At 33.4% G+C, this 27077-nt stretch overlaps 3 protein-coding genes across 5 annotated transcripts in view; 1 reads left to right on the top strand and 2 right to left on the bottom strand.

Moving 5' to 3' along the window:
* Positions 1-1182: 1182 nt before the first annotated feature.
* Positions 1183-5234, top strand: LOC108742005 (brachyurin-like). The gene is made up of 6 exons (XM_018477008.1): positions 1183-1293; positions 1351-1488; positions 2914-3014; positions 3096-3265; positions 3873-4150; positions 5048-5234. Exons 1-6 carry the CDS (start codon positions 1249-1251, stop codon positions 5165-5167), a joined length of 852 nt encoding a protein of 283 aa, XP_018332510.1. The 5' UTR covers positions 1183-1248; the 3' UTR covers positions 5168-5234.
* Positions 5235-8661: 3427 nt separating this feature from the next.
* LOC108741995 (UPF0160 protein MYG1, mitochondrial) lies at positions 8662-10399 on the bottom strand. Of its 3 annotated transcripts, none has more exons than XM_018476996.2 (6): positions 10152-10397; positions 9936-10095; positions 9734-9873; positions 9342-9681; positions 9044-9285; positions 8662-8987 (listed from the first exon to the last, which is right to left on the bottom strand). In XM_018476996.2, the coding sequence occupies exons 1-6, from the start codon at positions 10226-10228 to the stop codon at positions 8810-8812; spliced, it is 1137 nt and encodes a 378-aa protein (XP_018332498.1). In that variant the 5' UTR covers positions 10229-10397; the 3' UTR covers positions 8662-8809. The 3 variants fall into 3 exon arrangements, with proteins under 3 accessions (XP_018332498.1, XP_018332499.1, XP_018332500.1); XM_018476997.2 differs by having other exon boundaries at positions 9351-9681; positions 10152-10388; XM_018476998.2 differs by having other exon boundaries at positions 9936-10399.
* Positions 10400-12955: 2556 nt separating this feature from the next.
* LOC108742002 (NADPH oxidase 5) overlaps positions 12956-27077 on the bottom strand; it is a 146268-nt gene continuing 132146 nt past the window's right edge. Inside the window, exons 3-19 of the mRNA XM_018477004.2 lie at positions 25860-25971; positions 25619-25716; positions 25441-25561; positions 25232-25382; positions 24020-24230; positions 23424-23650; positions 23173-23361; positions 22920-23113; positions 22547-22868; positions 17591-17929; positions 17346-17493; positions 17053-17279; positions 15885-16015; positions 15720-15818; positions 15236-15445; positions 13425-13628; positions 12956-13356 (exon numbers count right to left, since the gene is read on the bottom strand). Of these exons, the coding sequence (XP_018332506.1) occupies positions 13159-13356; positions 13425-13628; positions 15236-15445; positions 15720-15818; positions 15885-16015; positions 17053-17279; positions 17346-17493; positions 17591-17929; positions 22547-22868; positions 22920-23113; positions 23173-23361; positions 23424-23650; positions 24020-24230; positions 25232-25382; positions 25441-25561; positions 25619-25716; positions 25860-25971 (3181 nt within the window). The 3' untranslated portion in view covers positions 12956-13158. The remainder of the gene's footprint in view (positions 13357-13424; positions 13629-15235; positions 15446-15719; positions 15819-15884; positions 16016-17052; positions 17280-17345; positions 17494-17590; positions 17930-22546; positions 22869-22919; positions 23114-23172; positions 23362-23423; positions 23651-24019; positions 24231-25231; positions 25383-25440; positions 25562-25618; positions 25717-25859; positions 25972-27077) is intronic.

Here is a 27077-nt window from a genome sequence, read left to right as displayed (position 1 = left end):
ATTTTTGCAATGCATTTAAAACACATACACCTCTATGTATGCTTTCAATTCTGTTTATTTACTTATTAGTACAGTACGTTGTCATGTATAATGCTTTAGCTGTCCTCATGAAAAACAAATAAAACAAATTAGTTAGATTACTGGCCGTTAATTTTAAATTATATTGTTTTTTCCAGGGTGGCGGTCAAATAATTAAACATCTTTATGCTTTTTGTTACGTTTCGGTTTATTCAACCATTTTCAGACTGAAGTAATTTTATTTTTTTTAAACTTATAGTTAGGTGCGTAACAAAAAACTTCATCATAAGGTCGTCAGTCCTAAGACTGGTTGGACACTCACCTCCACTCTTTCCTATCGTGAGCTAATCTTCGCTTTTCCCTAAAATTAGAACAATCCACATTCTTAACTATTTGCGAACAGTAAACTAATCTAAGTCTCCTAACTCCCGTTTCTGCCTCTAATATGTCTGACTAGACCTTCATGCCTGAGAAGGTGTGCTACCAACCTACGTATCTCTCCTATTTCTTATTGACTTCCATAGAGTCCTCTGTTCTTCTATTCTTTCTAATACCTCTTCATTTCTAACATTTAAATGAAATAAAAGAAACGCCCTTTTCTTACATACTTCCTTCAAGAAATTTCAATTTATTATTACGAGAAGCATTTAAATCGTCAGTAATCGCTTCTATCCTTTTAAATGATTCGATCACGTAAAGGCCAGGGTAATTAGACCAAAAGTCCTTTCCTAGGGTTCGAACTTCAGCATTTGTTACTTTCGCATTATACCGACACTGGATTTCTCAGAACTGCTACAGAACATCAATGCGATATTTTATTCAATAGGCCTTATATTGCAATTATCTTTCGAAATGGTTATTTTCAGGGTAGGTCGTAAATTTGGGAAAACATGTATCCACGAAGCATTCGTTATGATTAAATAAATACAAGTTTTAAACTACAATAACTTGTTTAGTTTAAATAGAACACCCCGTATTTTATTTTAACAGCAGTTGTATGTTCCTATAAAAGGAAAAGAAAACAATATATTACATGTTTTTCTTAAACGGCTCCAATTATCCCATTCTCCCCTTTATCTAAATGTTTTAAAAATGTATCGTTTATCATATCGCAGCAGCTTGAATAAAAAAAGGTAACAATAACTTTATCAACACAAATACTTCAGAGATAACTTAATAAAAACGAATTTCTATACCAAAATTTATGCAGTACCTGTGTCATAAGCAGAAATGAAGGAAATTGTCCTAATTTTCGTTACATTTTCCTTAGTTACGGTAAAGTAATGATATCAATAAAAAAAGTCTGGATCAAGTACGAATTAATTTTTACAGGCTCACGTAACTAGGGATTGGTCTAAAAGTATACCTGCTCGTAAAATACATCCCACAGGGCACCGTCAACTTGCATTCTCTGAAAGTACAAGGATTGTGGGAGGGAATGAAGCTCCACGAAACTCATTACGATACCAAGTAAGCATTTTTGAAAATAGCTGGATTGTTTGATGTTTAATCAAAATTCTGGGGTATTGTGGGTGTTAAATTATTACAAGGAAATATATAAGTTTTTTTTCACGGAGAACTAGTCGAAACTATTAAACCGACTTCAAAGTTTTTTTCGTTGTTCCATTGGTGGCAAACTAGTGAAATTTTGAGAGAGGACAAAATTTAAGGTAACAAACACTCGGACTGTTGGAAATTAGGGTGCAAAATTAAGGGATGTGAAATTCTAAGGAGATTTAGAATAGAACAATATCTCAGAGCCGTCAGACAATACTTATTTTCTGAATAACAAAATGGGTGGTGGTACGTAAATACCTACGTTACTTGCTTTTCTTAAAGTTTGAGTGTTGATTTTGACATAATGTGTCAGAGAATATCGTTAAAAATTAATAATCAACACTGCAAGGTACTTTCAATCGGCAGTAATTTCTGCCAGACGCTTTAAAGTTTACAAAAAAAAAATAACTTAAAAATGACTATAAGCGCAAGCGCGATAATTAGATAGCTTTATAGCATAGCGACGTATTAATTGTATCGGGGGGATGTTTCGACCCTACAATTGATCTGGCTGCTTGCAAAATGTTGTTTATCATATTTAAAAGTGAACACTCAGACTATAAGTCAGAATAATTTTTTTTTTTTTTGCGAACATTGAACCATCTGGCAAAAATTACCGCCGATGGGAAGTGTCTGGCAGTGTTCATTATTAATTTTACGTACCTTTACCACCTGATATCTCATGATACTGACACCTGCATACGCGGATATTGAGGTTTGTTTATCCCCACCAATTTTGTTACTCAGAAAATAAGTAGGTATACTTCGTTTACTTTCTTAGCGATGTGACCTTCAGTTTGACCGGCGCAAAGTAGAAAAGAACAGCACTATGCCAGAAAAGGAAGGAGACAACTCTCGGCTAAACTCTTAACCGATGAGGAGCGTACAATACGTACAGTACTGCACGGAAAAATTGACCATTTTATCCACTACAATTTCATTGCTCAAATGTGCTGTTATTGGTACCATTTACTACTGAAAATATCAAAGAGATGTTTATTTATATTTGAAGACATATTAAAGGTTTTAACGCTTGTTTTCGACTCGCACTACTATTCATGATTGAACAAAATTTTTGGCAGGTACTGTATGAGAAAGAATATTTAATGAACAAGATTCGAGAGTATAATAGGCTTTTTCTCCCTACCTACGATTTTGCCAGCGCGCATCCAAGACATTGGAAGCGGCACATCGCTACAGAAAGTAAATAAAGTATAATGTCTGTTTAGGTGACAAAATTTAAGGGGATTGGGTTAAAATTTTGGAGATGTGAACTTTCAACGCAGACAAATTCGAGGTAAACTGCTAGTCTCTGATATGATATTCTTATTTATTAAGGTCGGTGTGAGACTTCTTTACAATGGAGCAACGAGTTTCTGTGGAGCTTCTCTTATATCCAGAAGATACGTGTTGACTGCTGCACATTGTTTGGCGGATGAGTAAGACTTTTGCTCTTAATTGTTATCTTCATTGCTCGATATACTTTGTTGCATTTGATTTTTTATTTTTCTTATTGTTAGTGACCTTGTTTCATTGGAAGTGTTACTGGGGGCGCATAACATTAGCGCAACTGAATCTACTCAACAACGCATTCCAACCACCACGTTCAAGATACATGAAAAGTATAATCGGCAAGAAATAGCGAATGATTTAGCCACCGTCTATCTTCCAACACCAGCCAATCTCAATAGTAACTACATAACTAATAATTTACACTATCATTTAAATTAAGTCCAATAATTAATTACCAAACATATTTTAGTTTAAATAAAAATTAAATTATTCAATAGGCAACGTCTTCATCATCATCATCATCATCATAAGGTCGTTAGTCCTAAGACTGGTTGGAGACGTACCTCCACTCTTTCCTATCCTGAGTTAATCTTCGCATTTCCCTAAAACAAGAACAACCCACATCCTTAACTATTTGCGAACAGTAATCTAACCTAGGTCTATCTCTCCTAACTCCTGTTTCTGCCTCTAATATGTCTCTGACTAGACCTTCATGTCTAAGAAGATGTCCTCGCCTGTTTTTTACTAACTTCCATAGAGTCCTCTGTGCTCTCCTATTCTTTCTAATACCTCTTCATTTCTAACGTCTTATGAACCTTATTTAGACTTCCTCTAGATTTTCAATGTCTATTTAATACGGGATATCTTGAAGAAGTTTAAAAAGTCAACGTAAACTGGTCTCTACAATAATCTAATTTTCCCACTTTTGAGTCCCTATAAATGTTCCCCCAAATCGTATGATTTCCCTTTGCTTTTTTATCCACACTAAGTTTAGATTTTAACAGGTAACGTTCAACTGATAGCACTTCCCAGTAGAGCTGACGTTTCGAACAGTTTCGTAGGATCTCAAGCAGTAGCAAGTGGTTGGGGATACAATTCTCAATCTGTTACCGTTATCAGTGACGTATTGCGATATGTAAATGTTCCGATTATTGCAAACAATGTGTGTAGAGATTCGCTCGGTTCGTACGTTACAAACTCAATCATTTGTACTGGAGGAGCGGGCCGCAAAGGAGTTTGCCCTGGAGATTCAGGCGGACCCCTTGTCGCCAGTGGAAAATTGGTAAATATATATCGTGTTTTCACTGAAACTTTCAATACTAACCAGTGAGAAATAGGTGATAAATAATAAGGGTAATTGCCGTGATCAAATCACATCACTATCCTTCTAGTTAGAAAAATCTGATCCTAACCAGCACTTTATTCAAAAGAATGTTCATAAATGTTCAAGAATTTACTCATTTATACTTTCCCCTAATTCACGTAACAAACCACAAAACGAAAAAATCAGTTTCGTAGTGTATGGAGGGGGTCGCTTGGCGTAGGAGAGGTTTATAACGAAAACACCTGTTTTCTCTTTATTATTGTATCTTCAGCACAACCATTGCGAAATCAACTTATGCTGAAATAATTAAACAACAACAAATATGAAACACAAATTATTAGCTAGGAGCCGCGAGTCACTGAGGGAGATTAAGTTAAACGGTCGTACCTTTACCCTTCCTTGACTTCCGGGAAGAAACTATATGCTGTATACAGATCCGGCCGCCCACTCTCTAGGAGGAGACCTCGGTGCAAGGTTGTAATCGTCAACTCAAAGTCAGTCTATGATGTACCCGACGATTCCCTAACTGTATGGACCCATTGGATCACCTCTTCCTCCCAGCTTCGTGGACCTCACTTAATTTCCCTCGCGGACTTCACTTCTTCTCCTCCATTACTCATTTAGCTTTGCTCCTTTATAAGACCCCATATAGTGTATGTTTTCGTTTGTTTGTAAATGTGTGCTAAAGATTCCGATCTTTATTTTTTATCTTTGCAAATAATTTACTATACTCTTTTTTAATTAATTAAAACGAGTGAATGGAAGTACCAAAAAATGGCCCCAAAATTTAATAAAATCAACTTGAAGGTCATTGACATAAGTGCAACAATATTGCTTTTGTTATGTCTGTTACAGGTTGGTGTAACTTCGTTTGCAAGTGGTAGTGGCTGTGAAGCTGGGAACCCAAGCGCCTATTCAAGGGTAACAGCATATTTAGACTGGATCGCAGCAAACAGTGATGTTGTTATTTCTTAATCGCTCCTTAAAGAATTCATTTGTGCACTGAAGTAAATATTGCTAATAAACTATTGTTGTTATTAAATGGATCTTTATCTATAGTTATATCAATATACAATCAAAATATATGTATATACCCTACTATTTACACCTCCCTAAGAGGTACCTGCAGATTCGAAGAACACATTACAAAAATTTGTCGGTGGTAAGAGATAATTAATTATAATTGCTTTAGAAAAGATGACTAATACTGGTAACCAAATTGGCTTATCCGAAGTGAGAAAATTAATACAGATTTGTAGACCAACAGTATATTAATCACGTACCTACCCTACACCCTACTGTTGTCAAATACACCCGGCTGTATCGCTAACCGTTTACTAGCTGTTGATGGACTCGTAATTCTTCAGGTGGAACTGTGCTTAATATTTCTCCAGCACTATCACGTAAGGTGCAGATGGGTGTAGAACTTATCTCTTTCAATATCAATGTATTTAACTCTGTAGCCACATCGAATACTCTTCCCGTCAATGTTCGCTGACTATGAGGATACTTTCTACGAAACGGTATGCTTCTACTGCACGTCAAAATGATTGAAACAATCATGTTGTCCTGCTTTTCCGAAGGCTGGTTATCAATAATGTGGTATAAATGTACCAAAGAACTTTACTTTCAGTTCTTTCACATTTGCATCTATCTCCTTATTCTGACATTCTAGTTTATTTTTTGTTTCAACCAATTTTTTTATGGAATGGCTCCTGATTTTTTCATTAATGTAGTTTTTAAGTTTTGCCGATTTCTAATTCAATAAACTCTTTGCATTTTCATTTAATTCTTTCAGTTATTCAATTTAAAATAACCTTAATCAATCTTAATAAAAAATGGTCATTACTCTACTCCACCACTCTCATCCCTAAATAGTTCAAAATACTAAGTTGATATATCAGAAACGATGGATCTTCTGTAAGTACAATAGTAATCCGGAAGTATCATTCATCGCATCCTAGCGTTAAGCGGTTTCACCTTGGTTTTCACCCAAGTTCTCTTGTCAAATGTGCTACAATTCAATTGATGCATATCATAAATAGTATGAATTGCAAATAAATACCTAAATGCTATATCAGACACATACTAAAACATACAAGACTTGGCTTTTACATATAAGGAATACCCTGCAATAGCTTCAGCCATGTGTCAACGGGCTTACTAACTTAACCTGGCTCTTTTCATCCGCCATATTAGAAATTTTTATAAACTGCAACAATACTTCTACCATCAATTACCTGCACGAAATTTACCTTTTTAAATAAATTAAACACAAAAACAAATATGACGCTGGTTTTGAATTACCTACCAGTACTCGATGAATGTGAAGTAAAAACAAATGTATTTTGCAATTGCACCATTAGGTACATGTAATTATTAACTATGTTTGCAACTAATGCATTTTGTTCCACTAGAGGAAATCGCGTGATTATTCGTATGATCCTAGCGCCACACCGGCTTTTCTTGAAAAAGACCGCGTGATTTATTATAAGAATCATCATGTTATCTATGATAACTCTTGAGGTTAATGAAGAAGACCCAGAAATTACATACAGGGTAGTAAGTCAGTTTTTGCGTATCATTTATCCTATATTTATGTACTTTTACTTTTATCAAAGCGGCTTGCAAATATTTGTACCAGTTTTTAGTTAGTATCTGTTTTTGAGCAGCACAAACAATTAGAAACATTTAGCTGGGAATACTAGCCATTAAGGATTAAGGATTGTTAAACATTAAACGCTAGGTCAACATGAAAATTATATGCAAATTGGGGTACTATCGGTAAATGCAAAACTTGTAATCATGATAAATTATATCTAAGAGCAATTAGTTAGTACGTTCATCTTCCGAAATACAAAGCGTGGCCCAACTTTTGTATTGCGCAATTGAGCGAGTTTTGTTCAATTGACCATAAACACGATAACTGACAATATAATAATTTTAACAATAACATTTTGTTTTTTATAATTTTTTTATCCCCACTTCTCAAGGTTACATACGGTCAACTACCCACCCGGGCTTAACATGATCTGCCTGGACTGTTCGTATCAATGGCACATTCGACGTTGCAATCAATACCGTCTTTACCATAAGGGCACAAGGAGCACGTGTCCAGGGCCCTCGTCCTCACGAGGCCCCCGGAAGGCCGATATTATTTGCTAACGTTACTCTTTATTTTCCGAATGCAGAATGCACTCTACTTAATTACAATACAACATCATCTATCCTGATCCTGGTACGTACTGTGATGAAATTTTAACAGAAAAAGTACGCAATATTTGGATTCGAAAAGGGCCAGAGTTTTTTCAAAATAAAAAGTGTAACTTCTCCGAGTCCTCTACAAGTTTTCCAGATTTAAGTGGTAAAACAAAAATTAGAAACTTGACTAAAAATATTTTCACCCGTAAATTAACGAATGAGGAGTCTATAGAAAGAAAAAGGCTCCTTTATTCACTGTCGAAGAAATCTCTGTACTGTTATTTCTGTCGTCTATTAACTACGAGTGCTGGTACTGGACATAATTTGAGTTCTCCAAAGGGATATAAAGACTGGAAGCATATTAGTAACTTATTAATGGAGCATGAGAACAGTTTATAGCACAGGCAATTTATGATGAATTGTGTCGTAAGAATCAAATCTACTGGACGAGTTTACAGTGTTACAGTTGTCTCAGTATAACGTAGTAAAAGTCAATTATTAGAAAAATGTACTTAGAAGAATTGTTTCAGTGAGGTCTTGCTTGGTGATAACACCCCCTAAAATATTCGCAATTAATTCGGCGAACACCGATAATGTATATTTGATTTAACTAAAAGATCATAATGGACAAATGTTTGTATCATTCAGTTTACATTACTATCCAAAAGGGCCCCAAATTCTTGCGTGCCCAAGGGCATCGGCATGGTCTAAGACGGCTCTGATTGCAATATTTCTCTTTCATTCTGTTAGAAATAGAATTAATATTCAGACTGACATCGGCCTTTTAACTGAATGGATAGAAAACAATTATTTTATTTTATTAAACGTATATTCAATATCCTTCAAAAATTTAATATCCAATTAAAAAGAAATGCGTTAAGTTTTTCAAACAAAGCACAGTGCAGAGTAACAAGCATATCAAACTGATGATGCAACTTAACTGATGAAACGAAAAAAAAGAAAATGAGTATTTTGGTGTGGATTAAACTCTGTTGTTTGTAAATGAAAAATAATGTGGCAAAAAAAACATTTCAGTGTTCTTTAATACTATTCCATCTTTCTTAGTTATTAAATGCTATACACAATGGCCCAAAATGAAAATTTTCTCGTTTAAACCTATAGTTTGACCACAAGGAGCATTTTGCATTCTTTTTCGGCCACCCTGTATCTATGACATTTCATGAATATTTAAAAACTGTTTCCTCAAATTAACAACTTTTAGGGAAAGGTATATAAGAAAAGATTCATTAAGAATTTATTTTCTTAAAAATTGCTCATGGTTTATTATTACCAAATAAATCTGTTATAACTCATTCAATTATAATAAATTAAAAAACACTGGAGATTATTACTTTAGAGCATTTAAACAAGTTGTATAAAAAAATCCCATTTGTTAAAAACTTAAAATCCTTTTGGCTAATCACCATTTGTTGAAGCTTCTTGCAGGCTTTTTATTGCCATTTCCAGTGCCCCCGTCCTGGTTTTATTTCCCCCAATAAACCCAGTACTATGACAAAATATAGACCCAGGAATCCCAGAAACTTTACTTAATTCCTCATCTCTTACACCTCTCCAGTCTTTGTGGAGGAATACCCTACAAATAAAATTAGTTAATAATGAAAATGACACTTTTGGAGGAATGAAACATACCTGCAAATAAAACTATCAGGCTGCACAGGTATTCCCTGTACTCTCCATGAATCGCCTTTATCATGAAAAATACAGAATTTTATTTGTCCAGAAATCCCCATTTCTTCTTCAAGACTCAGTAGATGGTCTTTCCAAGGACATCTTTCTTTTAACTCTATTATTTCTCCAGTTTTATGTACATTATGCCTATCTACAATAGAATTCTTCACAATTTCCCTTGCAGGCCACCAAATTCTCCCCATCTATTATTAAAAACATAAATCATATATTGCACTTCTTGAAACAGACTCAAATTTACATGACCAACCTCTAGTACTTTATCAGTGAATTCGGAACCTGCTAAAGACATTGCTTTCTCAAACAGTTTATCCTGAGGTTCAGACTCCAAGGTATTCCATTCTGGATTAAGTCTATGTATTCTAGCACTAAGATGAGTATTTATCCTATATCTGGGATGACCTTCACTATACATGGGTATCCCATTATCAATTGCATCAAGTTCTTCAACAAACCCTTCATACACAGCTACAAACAAAGTTCTTAGACATTCCGAACTGGGCACAATTTTATTATTAGAAAGAATCACTGATAACACCTCTATTCCAAAGTGGGCATATACTAAACCTGCAGAGCTTAATCTGAAAGAATAATCTTTAAAAATCTCAAGGCAAATTAAGTAAGAGATCTTACTTTATATGTTTATTTTTGGCTAGGTCTGGCCGTACACTTGAGAGAGTCTCTTCGAAGCCTCTTTGATGGTGATCATACCTGTGAATCTTTGGATTATATTCACCACCAACATCAACCACAACATCGCATGTTTCTAAGATCTGTAAAAAACAGTTCGTAAAAGACTAGTAATACCACGAAAAATTTTAGTAGGTAAATTTACAGCTGTATCTCTCGTTCTAACGATTTCAGCATCTCGATACTGAGGAAGCTGCTTTAACATAAAGCATGCCAATGCTTCATCACAATGAAAGACACCGTTGTGGGTTCCAATTCTTTTCGTAACACGTGATGTCTTATTTTCCGTAGCCATAGCCACAAAACTACAGGTACAGACAACTAAAATTACTTATGATTTTTAATGTGCTAGCATAGATACCCTTTCCACACGTCTGAAGCATGTGAACAAGATATTTCTAAAAGTGCTGATGACTTTGCTCTAATTGCCATCCACATTAAACAACTTTTACACGAAACAACGCTATTTAACAGATACTCAAAGTAAACTGGTGTTTTTACATAACCTCTCCTACTGCACCATGCTTTAATCTAATGCTGGAAGATAAATAAATAAAGGAAGTGTCTCCTGCATAGTCCGAGGTCCCACTTCAACCGTATGAAGCCGACCGCGGCAGTAACTGCTTCTACGGTAATGTATCTAGCGGAATGGAACAGCAATCAATTGATTTGATTAAATTTTAATTATAAAAATAGACAAAATCAAGACAACCTAAATTCTGTCCATGAACTACTCTTCTAATTTTATAAATTATGTACAGAAGACAGAACATGACCACTTCGTAAATGTTGTCTTCTTCTACCATAACCTTATGATCCGCCAAAAAAGAAATTAATAAAATATAAGTAAACATCTGGTTGAATCAACCATTGAAGGTTCTTGGAAGGTGTACAATATTATCGTACTGCTACTTTATTTACAACTAGAGAAGATATTTTCTAAAATCCCGCTAAATATTCTACAGTAGGAACCATTACTGTCGCGACTTCATACAGGCATTTTGACATAGATATTCCGATAATGGCTGGTTCACTGCCGCTCGTCTGGAAAAATGGTGAACCAACAGTGGTATCGGTTCTATTCCCAGTCGGTATAAAAAGTTTTTTCATATATTTACTCATTCAATTGAAATCTTCCTAAAAACACAGAGCAATTCTGTATACATTAAAAATGAAATATAGTCCGAAGAAATTAAATTCTTATCACCAAAAATGTATTTGTTTTACTTCAACAAAATTATATAATCAATACTTTTTGACGAATAATTTTTTACCCTATTTTGCTCAGTAATGCAATCCTCATTTCACCGAAGTTTAAAAATAATTGCGATAAAATAGTTTTTATTTTTAAGCACAAAATAATTAATTAAAACATTTAAATATGAAATAAAAAACGAAAATAAGAAACCAAATAGACGTATTTGTTTAGTTTATCTGGCAATTATAAAAAATCTTTTACGTACACAATATAAAACATTAACAAATTTACATACAAGTAATACAATACTATTGCGTATTTATAATAGCGAAAAAATGTACATAATAATTAAAGAGAACAGATAAAAAATGGCATTTCTTCAATAAAAACAATAAATAGATAGTACATTAAAAAATGTGGCACGTGTTAAGTTAAATAAAAATTTCTAAAAAGTTTCTTTTCTAAAACTAAATCCAAATTGATCACATTTAACTCTAAGTATTCTACCAAGTTGTGGAGGACCACAATAAAAAACGGTAACCTTTCCTTTTTTTTGATCACTTATCTGCTTCAGAACTTTATCCCAATTCGGACGTCCAGCGTTGGTTCTCGTCTTTAATCCTGTTATAAGATCCCGCTTTTCCTTAAGAAAAAAGAATAAACAAATTACATTTCGCACAACAAGATTTTCAAATGAAATTTTCATTTTACCTTTTCATGTAAAAGGTCTAGTGCTAATTGCAATCCCACTGCTTTCATATCGGTTTTTTGGAGCGCACTCGTAATGTACATATGCATTTCCAAAAATCTTTCCATAGCGCTACCCAATTCCGCTTGTTCTATTTCTAATTGGGACAAAAGATTTACAAACCATTCGAACGATCTTTGATTCCTGTTTATCCAAAAGAAATCAACCTACAAAGTTCTTCCACTGTTTATTTATACACTTATTATTGTATGATTTTAGATAAACTTATGCTTAAAAAAAAAACAGAAAGCCCAATAATCTTTTCCATTTCTCAATTTTTCTCTCATTTAGCAAACGTTTTTGTAATAGCATCAAACCTATTATCTAAGTAAACCTCGATTAATTAGGGTCATACGAGGTCTGTTCAAAAAGTATCGCGAATTTTGTTTTTTTTTTTTTTTAAAAATTATTTATTTATTCATGAATATCTATTTTTTCCCCTTCAAAGTAATCCCCATCAAATATTATACACTTGTGCAAAATTTTTTTTCAATCGAAGCACTTCAAAAAATCATCTTTTGTGACCTTGTTCAGCTCCTCCTTCGATGCCGTCTTTATCTCCTCAATCGTAGCGTAGCGTTATCCTTTTATGAACCTCTTCAGTTTCGGGAACAAAAAAGGTCACGGGGGGCCAGATTTGAGGACGACAGTGGCTGCGGTATTATTGATGTGTTGCTTTTGGCCAAAAATTCGCTCAAAAGCAACGATGTGAGAACAGGGGCGTTATCATGGTACAAAAGCCAATTTTTGTTCTTCCACAAATCTGGATGTTTCTGGCGAATCACATCACGCAAATTGCGTATAACTTGCAGGTAATATTCCTTATTGACCGTTCTACTCTGTAGCAGGAACTCATGATGTACCACACCCCTACAATCATACAAAAATGAAAGCTAAACTTTCACATTCGACCTAACTTGGAACGCTTTTTTCAGTCCTGGCTGCTTCAATTTGGATGATTGAGCTTTGTATTCAACGTCATAACCATAAACCCAAGATTCGTCATCAGTTATGACCCTCTGGAGGAAGTTTGGGCCGTCGCAGACAGAGTCCAACAGCTCCTTAACAGTGTTAATATGATGCCGTTTTTGGTCGAAATTAATTAATCAAAATCGAATGGCAGGAGCCAATCGATGTGTTACCAACGGTGATTTCACGATTGGCCAATANAAACGAAAATAAGAAACCAAATAGACGTATTTGTTTAGTTTATCTGGCAATTATAAAAAATCTTTTACGTACACAATATAAAACATTAACAAATTTACATACAAGTAATACAATACTATTGCGTATTTATAATAGCGAAAAAATGTACATAATAATTAAAGAGAACAGATAAAAAATGGCATTTCTTCAATAAAAACAATAAATAGATAGTACATTAAAAAATGTGGCACGTGTTAAGTTAAATAAAAATTTCTAAAAAGTTTCTTTTCTAAAACTAAATCCAAATTGATCACATTTAACTCTAAGTATTCTACCAAGTTGTGGAGGACCACAATAAAAAACGGTAACCTTTCCTTTTTTTTGATCACTTATCTGCTTCAGAACTTTATCCCAATTCGGACGTCCAGCGTTGGTTCTCGTCTTTAATCCTGTTATAAGATCCCGCTTTTCCTTAAGAAAAAAGAATAAACAAATTACATTTCGCACAACAAGATTTTCAAATGAAATTTTCATTTTACCTTTTCATGTAAAAGGTCTAGTGCTAATTGCAATCCCACTGCTTTCATATCGGTTTTTTGGAGCGCACTCGTAATGTACATATGCATTTCCAAAAATCTTTCCATAGCGCTACCCAATTCCGCTTGTTCTATTTCTAATTGGGACAAAAGATTTACAAACCATTCGAACGATCTTTGATTCCTGTTTATCCAAAAGAAATCAACCTACAAAGTTCTTCCACTGTTTATTTATACACTTATTATTGTATGATTTTAGATAAACTTATGCTTAAAAAAAAAACAGAAAGCCCAATAATCTTTTCCATTTCTCAATTTTTCTCTCATTTAGCAAACGTTTTTGTAATAGCATCAAACCTATTATCTAAGTAAACCTCGATTAATTAGGGTCATACGAGGTCTGTTCAAAAAGTATCGCGAATTTTGTTTTTTTTTTTTTTTAAAAATTATTTATTTATTCATGAATATCTATTTTTTCCCCTTCAAAGTAATCCCCATCAAATATTATACACTTGTGCAAAATTTTTTTTCAATCGAAGCACTTCAAAAAATCATCTTTTGTGACCTTGTTCAGCTCCTCCTTCGATGCCGTCTTTATCTCCTCAATCGTAGCGTAGCGTTATCCTTTTATGAACCTCTTCAGTTTCGGGAACAAAAAAGGTCACGGGGGGCCAGATTTGAGGACGACAGTGGCTGCGGTATTATTGATGTGTTGCTTTTGGCCAAAAATTCGCTCAAAAGCAACGATGTGAGAACAGGGGCGTTATCATGGTACAAAAGCCAATTTTTGTTCTTCCACAAATCTGGATGTTTCTGGCGAATCACATCACGCAAATTGCGTATAACTTGCAGGTAATATTCCTTATTGACCGTTCTACTCTGTAGCAGGAACTCATGATGTACCACACCCCTACAATCATACAAAAATGAAAGCTAAACTTTCACATTCGACCTAACTTGGAACGCTTTTTTCAGTCCTGGCTGCTTCAATTTGGATGATTGAGCTTTGTATTCAACGTCATAACCATAAACCCAAGATTCGTCATCAGTTATGACCCTCTGGAGGAAGTTTGGGCCGTCGCAGACAGAGTCCAACAGCTCCTTAACAGTGTTAATATGATGCCGTTTTTGGTCGAAATTAATTAATCAAAATCGAATGGCAGGAGCCAATCGATGTGTTACCAACGGTGATTTCACGATTGGCCAATACCATTTTCTTTACTTTATCAGTTTTCGTCTGTTGTTTACGTGCTAGGGCGTCCGGTATGCTCTTTGTATGTTCACATCTTCTCGGCCCTCTGAGAACATTTTATACCACCGATAAACGTTGCTTCGATCCAAGGTAGCTTCACTTTTCACACAAAATTTGATACAGATTCTTTGATCCATTTTTTGGAATAGGCAAAAATCGAAGACGAGCCGAAACACGTGCAAGCAAACCAGCTGTCAAAAATTAACTGAACATTCCACATGGTCGAACTTGTTGGTATAAGTGAAAGACGTGAGTACCAACATAACGCCATAAAAAATCGAAAGTCGAATATACGTAACCTGCGGAAATTTAAAATTTGCGATACTTTTTGAACAGACCCCGTACTTACTTTTTAAATTTTAATTCCTACAACAATCTCATTATTTTTTGTTTACCAAAATCTGTTGCAGTGTTGAAATTCAATAAAAAAGAGCTAAAAACACAGGAATCCTTTCATTTTAATTTTTTTTGTGACCTCTACAGTAATTAGAAATCAACTTAATTTCTTTTAAGATCTATATTTTTCGTTAAAGAAACAAAAATCAAAGTATGTTTTTCTTACCTTTCGTAGGTTCATAACGGTTGGTGGAATATCACTTGCCCATGAAAATTTGCATTTTGGACATGTGTGTCTTGCTTTCCAGTATCTGTGCATAATAGATTGCAAAATTGATGCGAATGGAGTTACACCAATACCTGTAGCTATCAATACTGCGTGTTGGGCTCTAAAAATATGGCTAGAAGGTGCACCATAAGGCCCATCTAAATAAATCTATAAAAGGTTTGATAAATTGAGAAATACGAGCTTTTTTAAGACAACAGAGAATAAGCGTAAATAAGTAATTACAATAATTGATAGATATGTAGAAAGGGTGAGTACAAGCATTTGTATGGGTAAGCGAATATCATATTAAAGAAAGTCCTATATTAGCAAATAAATGTTTATTTAAGCAAAAAAAAGGAAGAGTGTTTCTCTATGCATTTTTAATTGTTAATTGGCAATTTTTAGCAAATAGGTACTTAGAATTATTCTAATAGTCAATCACCTCTGTCCCTTCACCCAGTGGAAGCCGTTTAAACATTTTTTTAAGGTCCCGCTCTGGAATTTCCTGACTATCTCTAGGAGTAGCTTTTTCACTTATTGTCTATAGTTTGAAACTAAGTAGTTAATAGATAAAGCTACTTTAAAATATATATATATTAAGACTTACCTCTAGGGGTTTCCCCACAGGATAGTTAACTGATTTCTGTTGTAAAGAGCCAACCGACGTTTCAGCAAATTGGCACGTTCGACCTTCTTCAGCATTTCTGATATCGTCCGGTATTTGTTTGGGAGAAACAGCTTGAGAAAATAGTTATCTTATACTTCTATTAATATTTTATTTAACGCCCTTTATCGGACGTCGGAATTCTTTAAGTTTAAGTAGTTAAACATTTGTTTATAATTTAATCTGAATATCTAGAATCTTAATACACGATGATTTGAACATTATGGTTAAAAGAAGTAGAACATAACAATAATGTATAGTCGGAAACAAACACTTGATGAAAAATGGAACTTATTATAAGGAACATTTAATAATTTACCAAACCCTAATCTTATATTTAAATAATTGTTTGGGTTTCCAGATATTTAGATTTCGATATACACTATGTCTGATAAGTACTCCTGAAGAATTAAGGGAAAAGAAAGTACATGAAAAAGAGGAAGAATGAGCTATCTCGCACCACTCAGTGATATACATAAGCATGGGGGTAGTGACCTTACCTAAAGTCCCAACTGCTCCGGCAATGACGATGACGGGTATTCGCGTAACCGCCGATGCATTCCCATTGTGCCGTTTATATGTGACCACCATGTCCGCATATTTTGCATGTGAATGCATTGGTTTTCGCTTGATATTTCCGCATTCACCTCATTTTTGTATTTGGTGGTAAAACTTTGCCAATCGAACGCTAACGAGTGCAGATTATTACTAATCATTACGTACAAGTGACTTGTCTACCGTTCAGTTGTTTGCGAAGGTCACGAATAGGTATGTGTTTTTCGTCGAAAACCGATATGAAAACGCGGTAACTGCTCTCAATCATGATGGCTCGTTAACTAGGGTACTTTTTGGGCTTACTTTTTACATCCCTTACGTTGTGGTACTATGGCGAGATGCACTCTACAGTGCTTCCAGATCTTACCCTTCAAATATTTCGGAATACTGATCAGACATAGTGTATGTATTTGAAATTTTGAATAGATATTCAAATATTTTGAAATTTAAATGTTAAATATTTTTTTAAAGTATTTGAGTAAAGGATATTCGAATAATTCGAATACAATTCCGAGTCTTATTATATTACCTATCAATACATATGTTTACAACTTACTACTGATAGATCCTAAGGAATAGCTGGAATCTTTTGCTTCGCAATTTTCCAAACTTGGGGTTTTAAAAGCGATAATTGTTGGCTTATTTCTCATGTATCTGAAGCTCTGGGCTAAGGATTTATTTTGCGGACTTAAATAAGCCACCCCTAATGACCTGAGTCTAGCCCTTCTCATTTGACATTCGTTGAAACTTTTTTCCGATTCAGATCTCATATATTCTCTTAATCTAACAAAACAGATTTTTGTTAAGAAATTTTTTTTGTAATGTAGAAGTCGCAAAAATATAACTCACGCTAAAAGTCTTTCCTTTTTCTTTAGTTTTGTTTGCATGTCAGGCATTGACAACGATTTTTCTAGAGTTCTACTACCCATAAAGATTATTCTGTGCAATCTCTTTTCTTTTTCAGTTGTGGGAGGCGAAAGGGGATACGGCACCAAATCTAACAACACATTGAAATATGTATATTCTTATTAGGCGAAGTCCGATTAATTAATTCTTTTATTTTACTTGAATTGAAACTTCTGCCTTCTGATTACCTTTACTGCATGAAGCAGTGTCATTTAAATCTCCATCCGAACACGAAACAGGATTTTCTTCACAATTAATTTTTTCGTTTCTAAAACTAATCAGTTGCGGAGCGACAACCTTTTTGTTAGGATCACGATTAGAAAATGTTCTTGTAATAGTTGCTTGGATTTTTTTTATCGGATTTTGATTATTATTTGACGCTATACTTCCATTCGAAAGCCTTTTATCGTTTGAACATGTGACAGGCTGCACTTCCCCATTATGAAGCCTCTCCTGTTCCCTTTCAAAATATTCGTATAGCCTATTCGTCCATTCACCAACTCCCCGAATGTGTAACCACATATAATCTATATAAACATTCATAAAATAAATAGTGTAAATAGCAGTACCCCAGTTACGTAAAAAAAGAGAAAGTTTAGAAACTAGGGACATGATAAATAAATTAAACCAAAAAGTAAGAAACAAGTTAGCTGCTGATTGTTTGAAGTTAATTCTTTTGGTATGTTAAATACTCTATTATTAATGTGAAACTGCCAGAAGACCTCAATAGAACTAAATAAACAATAATATATTTGACATATCAAAAGACTTAATTTACTCTCTTACTCGATAGTAAGATTATAGTTTTTAAAACTTTTTATTTTATTTTAAACTTTTCCGTTTTAACTAGAGATTCACCGCATAGTGATTTTGCTGAGTTAATGGTCCACCTTTTCGTTAGGGCAGGCTTACCATTATATGTCACCCTCACCAACGTTCCAAGCCACATTAAATTAAAAAAGTCGACCAGATCCTACAAAAAGTACTAAATCCGCTGGATCGCCAAACCGGGTACCCGGCCCATCCCTAGTTTTAACCTTTGATGCGACAACGAAAATATCAGTGATATTTATAATAATAGCGTGAATAATAGATACATAATAATTAAACAATCCAGATTAAGATAAAACAATTGTTCAGTAGACGGAATAGAATAAGATAAAGTAACCCCCCTTTAATGTCTGTCTATAAGAAACAGAAACAACTCAATAATAATCTCTGTAAATGTTTAAATATAGTAAAATTGCTTTCTGTTGATTAATAGATTTTAAAATTTTACTATATCCATATTTATAAACTCAGAAGTTTCTCCTCTTTTACTTGATATACGACTCGGTATGATAGCAAAAAACATTTACCATACTACCCCTTTCTTTGGATGTGGCATCCGTCATAGTAATTTAATTCGTATAAAATATAACTCTTGTTACCCGGACCACATTGACAAATTAATTAATCACCTCATTCATCAAAACGAACTGGGTAGTTTAGGAGCTACAGTGGAAGTAGCTAACCATGGCCGTTTCAAAACGTCCACACCTAACCGTGACTAAAATCATTACCTTTCCTTTTGACTTTGCCGTAGTCGGGTGAAAAACAAAAGCTGTTGTGACTCAAAAATTCTAATAAATACCTCTGAAATGTCTCTATTTTCAATTCTTTTTGTTTTATTTCATAACATTCACACATTCTCCCGTTTAAACAAAAGTAATAAACATGAGATAACTTTAGTAGCATTTAATTTTTTGTTTCTTGTTTCCTTGTTTCTTTCAGAAGTGATTAAGTTATTATGATAATTAGTGAAAATTTTACCTTCTTGTTCTGGAGCACTGCTTATGGTGAAAGGGTGCCACTCATATTTCGCAATAGCCGGAATATTTACGAAAACGTAGTCACCAGGATGAAAATCAAAATTCAGCGGTCTTTTTATAACAAGATGCGTAACTTTAGAGGGCAAAAGAATTCCCGAACTAATATAAGTTTTTCCCCTTTTGCTTTTCATCCAGCACAACCGCACTATACGCTCTGCAAGGTACATTACACCCGGAGCTGCAAACCATTTCCAAAAGTTAGGGCCATGAAGAATCAAGAATATCCAGAAAGGGACATATAGCAAATGGGTCCAATAGAAGATCTATAATTTTAGATTTTAGAAAGTCGGATAAGGTAGTAAATATTATATTACCTCGAAACAACCACCCCTACGAACAAATGCTTGGGAACAGATGAACATAATTAACAGAATGATAAATAGTAAAACTCCTGTGGGATTTGCCCAACCCCCAATGAGTCCAAAAAGTCCTGGCCGACTTGTAAAAAGCCATTCAGCAACCGTGAAATTTTTGGGATTTATTTCCGGACTATGTACAACAACCAAACCTAAAAGAAACACGTTTTCTTGGTTGTATTCAAAAAATAGTATTCCAAAAATTACTTACTAAAATTGAGACAATGCATAACAGTATGGATAAAACTGTAAGCAAAAATAAGCCACCCTGTCAGTTTGTGAAAGTAAATATGTTGGTCCAATGGTAAAAAAGCGCCGAAGCCTCTGGTCCGCAAAAATGTAATACTTTGCCTCAACATAAGAACTAGTATAAACATGCAAGTGAAATTTAAACATTGTCCTGAAACGAATGGACTAATAAATAATTATTACATTTTAGTTGTGAATTTGTATATAGCTCACCACAGGCCCTGGCAAATATTGTATACCAGTTAGAATATCTATACTGGAATGCGCGAGATACAAATAAAGCGATATTCAAAACAAAAAATCCCAATAAAAATATCAGGTAGACATAATTATTCCTAACGTACGGTACAGATAGTTGATAAGGTCGTAATGCCCAAATTTTCTGAAGTAATGAAGTCTTTTGATTTACTGGTTTCGGTGGAACCAGCCATCTGTCTATACTAAAAGTAACAAACAATAAACATTACTTTTATTACAACCATAACTTTTATAAGCAACCTTTACTATCGACACAAAAAAAAGCAAAAGCAGTCGACACTTTTTTAAAGAAAAAAGAAAAAGCCTTATTCAATTTAAAAAATAGTCTTCATTTTATTTTTATAAGAAAAGAAAAGTTAAGTCTTTTTCCATTGCAAAAGATCAATAAAAATCTCATAAAACAGAAAATAATAAAGAATCATCAATCTTATTAAAAGTAATTATCTTGTTTAATTTACTTCTTTAACAGTGTTTTTGTTAATTGTTCTTAAATTTAAACATAAATAGAATGCACCGTGCGTGTTATACAAGTATTTATTGTTATTGATTACCTTATCGATAAATTCTCCAAAAGACCACCGTGTTTTTCAAGTTGGGCTTTAAGGGCTTCGTAAGTGATGGCACCCCTATTTTCAGTATCAGCATCTTCAAACATGGCCATGGTTAACTCGTCCACTTGCTCTTCGCTAAACTGCATTCCATTTTCTTCCATACAAGCCCTTATGACATGCTGCAGTTCCTTTATTTGAATCAGTCCATCGCCTAAGAAATTGATTAGATAACCTTATCAAAAATAACAAAGATCTTACCAATCCTGACTGAATTATAAAATAAATAGTGTAAATAGCAGTACCCCAGTTACGTAAAAAAAGAGAAAGTTTAGAAACTAGGGACATGATAAATAAATTAAACCAAAAAGTAAGAAACAAGTTAGCTGCTGATTGTTTGAAGTTAATTCTTTTGGTATGTTAAATACTCTATTATTAATGTGAAACTGCCAGAAGACCTCAATAGAACTAAATAAACAATAATATATTTGACATATCAAAAGACTTAATTTACTCTCTTACTCGATAGTAAGATTATAGTTTTTAAAACTTTTTATTTTATTTTAAACTTTTCCGTTTTAACTAGAGATTCACCGCATAGTGATTTTGCTGAGTTAATGGTCCACCTTTTCGTTAGGGCAGGCTTACCATTATATGTCACCCTCACCAACGTTCCAAGCCACATTAAATTAAAAAAGTCGACCAGATCCTACAAAAAGTACTAAATCCGCTGGATCGCCAAACCGGGTACCCGGCCCATCCCTAGTTTTAACCTTTGATGCGACAACGAAAATATCAGTGATATTTATAATAATAGCGTGAATAATAGATACATAATAATTAAACAATCCAGATTAAGATAAAACAATTGTTCAGTAGACGGAATAGAATAAGATAAAGTAACCCCCCTTTAATGTCTGTCTATAAGAAACAGAAACAACTCAATAATAATCTCTGTAAATGTTTAAATATAGTAAAATTGCTTTCTGTTGATTAATAGATTTTAAAATTTTACTATATCCATATTTATAAACTCAGAAGTTTCTCCTCTTTTACTTGATATACGACTCGGTATGACAGCAAAAAACGTTCTGCAAGATAATAGTTATCTTATACTTCTATTAATATTTTATTTAACGCCCTTTATCGGACGTCGGAATTCTTTAAGTTTAAGTAGTTAAACATTTGTTTATAANGAATAGAATAAGATAAAGTAACCCCCCTTTAATGTCTGTCTATAAGAAACAGAAACAACTCAATAATAATCTCTGTAAATGTTTAAATATAGTAAAATTGCTTTCTGTTGATTAATAGATTTTAAAATTTTACTATATCCATATTTATAAACTCAGAAGTTTCTCCTCTTTTACTTGATATACGACTCGGTATGATAGCAAAAAACATTTACCATACTACCCCTTTCTTTGGATGTGGCATCCGTCATAGTAATTTAATTCGTATAAAATATAACTCTTGTTACCCGGACCACATTGACAAATTAATTAATCACCTCATTCATCAAAACGAACTGGGTAGTTTAGGAGCTACAGTGGAAGTAGCTAACCATGGCCGTTTCAAAACGTCCACACCTAACCGTGACTAAAATCATTACCTTTCCTTTTGACTTTGCCGTAGTCGGGTGAAAAACAAAAGCTGTTGTGACTCAAAAATTCTAATAAATACCTCTGAAATGTCTCTATTTTCAATTCTTTTTGTTTTATTTCATAACATTCACACATTCTCCCGTTTAAACAAAAGTAATAAACATGAGATAACTTTAGTAGCATTTAATTTTTTGTTTCTTGTTTCCTTGTTTCTTTCAGAAGTGATTAAGTTATTATGATAATTAGTGAAAATTTTACCTTCTTGTTCTGGAGCACTGCTTATGGTGAAAGGGTGCCACTCATATTTCGCAATAGCCGGAATATTTACGAAAACGTAGTCACCAGGATGAAAATCAAAATTCAGCGGTCTTTTTATAACAAGATGCGTAACTTTAGAGGGCAAAAGAATTCCCGAACTAATATAAGTTTTTCCCCTTTTGCTTTTCATCCAGCACAACCGCACTATACGCTCTGCAAGGTACATTACACCCGGAGCTGCAAACCATTTCCAAAAGTTAGGGCCATGAAGAATCAAGAATATCCAGAAAGGGACATATAGCAAATGGGTCCAATAGAAGATCTATAATTTTAGATTTTAGAAAGTCGGATAAGGTAGTAAATATTATATTACCTCGAAACAACCACCCCTACGAACAAATGCTTGGGAACAGATGAACATAATTAACAGAATGATAAATAGTAAAACTCCTGTGGGATTTGCCCAACCCCCAATGAGTCCAAAAAGTCCTGGCCGACTTGTAAAAAGCCATTCAGCAACCGTGAAATTTTTGGGATTTATTTCCGGACTATGTACAACAACCAAACCTAAAAGAAACACGTTTTCTTGGTTGTATTCAAAAAATAGTATTCCAAAAATTACTTACTAAAATTGAGACAATGCATAACAGTATGGATAAAACTGTAAGCAAAAATAAGCCACCCTGTCAGTTTGTGAAAGTAAATATGTTGGTCCAATGGTAAAAAAGCGCCGAAGCCTCTGGTCCGCAAAAATGTAATACTTTGCCTCAACATAAGAACTAGTATAAACATGCAAGTGAAATTTAAACATTGTCCTGAAACGAATGGACTAATAAATAATTATTACATTTTAGTTGTGAATTTGTATATAGCTCACCACAGGCCCTGGCAAATATTGTATACCAGTTAGAATATCTATACTGGAATGCGCGAGATACAAATAAAGCGATATTCAAAACAAAAAATCCCAATAAAAATATCAGGTAGACATAATTATTCCTAACGTACGGTACAGATAGTTGATAAGGTCGTAATGCCCAAATTTTCTGAAGTAATGAAGTCTTTTGATTTACTGGTTTCGGTGGAACCAGCCATCTGTCTATACTAAAAGTAACAAACAATAAACATTACTTTTATTACAACCATAACTTTTATAAGCAACCTTTACTATCGACACAAAAAAAAGCAAAAGCAGTCGACACTTTTTTAAAGAAAAAAGAAAAAGCCTTATTCAATTTAAAAAATAGTCTTCATTTTATTTTTATAAGAAAAGAAAAGTTAAGTCTTTTTCCATTGCAAAAGATCAATAAAAATCTCATAAAACAGAAAATAATAAAGAATCATCAATCTTATTAAAAGTAATTATCTTGTTTAATTTACTTCTTTAACAGTGTTTTTGTTAATTGTTCTTAAATTTAAACATAAATAAAATGCCGCGTGCGTGTTATACAAGTATTTATTGTTATTGATTACCTTATCGATAAATTCTCCAAAAGACCACCGTGTTTTTCAAGTTGGGCTTTAAGGGCTTCGTAAGTGATGGCACCCCTATTTTCAGTATCAGCATCTTCAAACATGGCCATGGTTAACTCGTCCACTTGCTCTTCGCTAAACTGCATTCCATTTTCTTCCATACAAGCCCTTATGACATGCTGCAGTTCCTTTATTTGAATCAGTCCATCGCCTAAGAAATTGATTAGATAACCTTATCAAAAATAACAAAGATCTTACCAATCCTGACTGAATTATGATTTTATAGTAAATGATGTATAGGCCAGACAGGCAAGTCATTCCACGATTGAATTAAAAGGGCAAAAATAGATTACAAAAGCAATAACAATAATTTTCCCTACGTTTAGGATATTAAAAAAAACACATTTAATTCTTTGTATTGAAAATAAAGATAAAAAACTTAAGTCAATGGAAACCTTAGGAATAAAAAAATTAAATAGAAAAGGCCTAACTTGAAACGACTAAACAGACTTGAAACATTCAAAGATAAAAAATCCCGATTAAATTTATTGAACTGTGGTGACTGCAGTAAGTCACGTATAGGCAAACAGACAGGTCATTCCACATTCGAATTAAAGAGCACAAATAGGTAAGTTACGAAAACAATAATAATAATTAAACCTACATATAGAGAATTTTAAGAAAACTCAATTTATTAGAAACCTTAAAAAAGAATAAAGTAAATAAAAAAGGTTTAATTTGATACGACCAAACACATTTAAACAGTTCAATCAAGTATGATTATATTGATTATTCTTTTTGTAATATTGTAGTAAGTACCTATTTTTGTAAAATTTCTAATTATCTAAGTAAATCGTTAGTTTAATATTTTATTTCAGTATCCCCACTCCCACCCCTGCCAAAATTATTTAAATTTATTGAATTCTTCTTCCCCCAAAAAGAGGTCGAATAATTGATTTTAATTATTTATAAAAACAATGCACTATCTTTGACTTCATAAATATATTAAAAATAACAAGTTTTAGAAATAAATTAGATTAAAATTAGAAATAATTTGTTGTGTTTTTCTGTTATGAAATATTTATTCAAAAATAATAAGCGATAGTAGGATAACTATTTCACATTCGCTGATGAATTCAAAAAAAAAATCTTTCAGTTGTGGTAAAAGATTTTTCTCTTTTTTTTTTAGATGTTTCTTTTTTTAAATCCTACCGTCAAGATCGTAAACTTTGAAAAGAAATCGTATTTTATCTTCTGGTGATTGCCCTGCAAACTGGTGCATTGCATCCAAAAATTCTTGTAGGGATATGGATCCAGAATTATCCTTATCAAATATTTCAAATACTCTATCGGTAAAGAAGGGCTAAAAAATTGGAATTAGGAGTTATTGTTTGATAATGCAGTAGTATGTAGGCACTCACATTTTTTGATACTACAATTTTTGTAAATTCCTCTCTTTTAATTTCCTTATCGTTCCCTACGGTTTGCCTGAAAAGTTGCTCTAGCCATTCCAAGCTACTTTTGTCAAAACCAGTTCTTGGCCTTTGTAAAAAACAAGCGAAATTATTTGAAATATAAACACCACACAAAAGAGCTTACCGTATGTTGGTAACTGCAGCTATGAACTCCATAATTTGTTCAGATGTCAAAGATCCGCTATTCTCTTGATCGATCAGTCTATAAAGTTTGTCAATGATCTATAAAAAGTTTTTAAAAATGTATACAAAATTCTGTGTATGTACATTTTATACTTCAGCAAGTTGTGCCCAGCACATTCCATTGTAGTAAAATGTATGCCAGTAGTGTTTATATATATATGTTAAAACAGCAATTTACTTACACCCTTCGCATTAAATATCTGAATGAACTGCGGCAATTTTATGGCATCGTCACCACAAAGGCAATAGGCCACACTCTCCAGCTGCTCGGCAAAATCTATCTGTTTCTCGCTGCTATAAAAAAAGTTCTATAAAAAGCCACTATAGATTACAATTAACCTTGTATAATGTATACAAGAAAATTATGAGAGGATGGACAAGAGGTAAAAACAGAAACGAAATTCCAGGAAATCAATGAAAAACATTAAAACTGTTTTCACAGTAGGTACTTATTACTGTTTACTGTTTACGTATCAACGTACCTACAGATATTCGAAAGCATTTCAATGTTCAAGTTTTTTCTAGACAATAACAACATAATTTTGAGTTAAACACTATGCTGTTCATTCTCTCTATATTTCCTGTATATTTCGCCTTTTTAGAGCATTTTTAGGAACCTATTAGGGCTTACAATACCGGGATTCCGGGATCCCGAATATCGGAATACCGGAATCCCGGACGATTTTTGTCCGTTATTAAAAACCGGTATTTATGTAAAAATACCGGTATTTTGGTATTACATTAGTTGATAAAAATTGAATTTATGCACAATANTTTCATTGTATTAAAATCTATATCAGGCACATTTATTACACCTATACCGAGCCGAATAAGGCACCATCGAGAAGCGGCGGTGTCGGCAATTATAATAAACAAAAGATGAAATTACTTTTTTTGAAAAAACAGGAACAAAATGAACGTATTTACAAAATGTGTGTATGGTTTCTCAATGATAATAGTGCCGACAAGTGTAGAATCAGAAAGAGCTTTTTCGGCGGCTGGTTATATTTGTATGAAAATTCGGTCCTCGCTTGATGATGAAACGATTGAATGTTTATGTTTTTTAAGAACATACTTTAATAAACAAAACGCAAGTTATTAATATTATTTCAAAAATACTTTCAATTTAATTATATTTTTTGCTTCTCTAATTATATAATGCCATACGAGCCTATTATATGTAAAATGTAACATAGAATTTAATATGTACTTTTTTTTAGTTGCACGTTTTTTTGTTTCTATCTACTCCTACTCTCTATGTAATAAAATAAATTATATCTACTCATTTCAGAACAATATTTATTGGATTTCATATATTATTTGTTAACAAGTCAATATGACAACTGAGGTAAGTAAAAATATAACTAGTAAATTTTTTATTAATAATACCGGTTTTAATA

This window comes from Agrilus planipennis, unplaced genomic scaffold (assembly GCF_000699045.2).
Source record: "Agrilus planipennis isolate EAB-ADULT unplaced genomic scaffold, Apla_2.0 scaffold239, whole genome shotgun sequence".
NCBI lineage: Eukaryota > Metazoa > Arthropoda > Insecta > Coleoptera > Buprestidae > Agrilus > Agrilus planipennis.
This window is presented reverse-complemented; position numbering and strand designations above follow the sequence as displayed.

Excerpts from the sequence above, each read along its gene's own strand:
- LOC108742005 (XM_018477008.1), top strand. The coding sequence starts at position 1,249 with ATGAAGGAAATTGTCCTAATTTTCGTTACATTTTCCTTAGTTACG. Across the intron at positions 1,294-1,350 it reads TTACATTTTCCTTAGTTACG|GCTCACGTAACTAGGGATTG; the intron begins GTAAAGTAATGA and ends TAATTTTTACAG. Across the intron at positions 4,151-5,047 it reads TTGTCGCCAGTGGAAAATTG|GTTGGTGTAACTTCGTTTGC; the intron begins GTAAATATATAT and ends TGTCTGTTACAG.
- LOC108741995 (XM_018476996.2), bottom strand. The coding sequence starts at position 10,228 with ATGTGGATGGCAATTAGAGCAAAGTCATCAGCACTTTTAGAAATATCT. Across the intron at positions 9,286-9,341 it reads AAGTACTAGAGGTTGGTCAT|ATGGGGAGAATTTGGTGGCC; the intron begins GTAAATTTGAGT and ends TTTTAATAATAG. Across the intron at positions 8,988-9,043 it reads CCTGATAGTTTTATTTGCAG|GGTATTCCTCCACAAAGACT; the intron begins GTATGTTTCATT and ends TTTTATTTGTAG.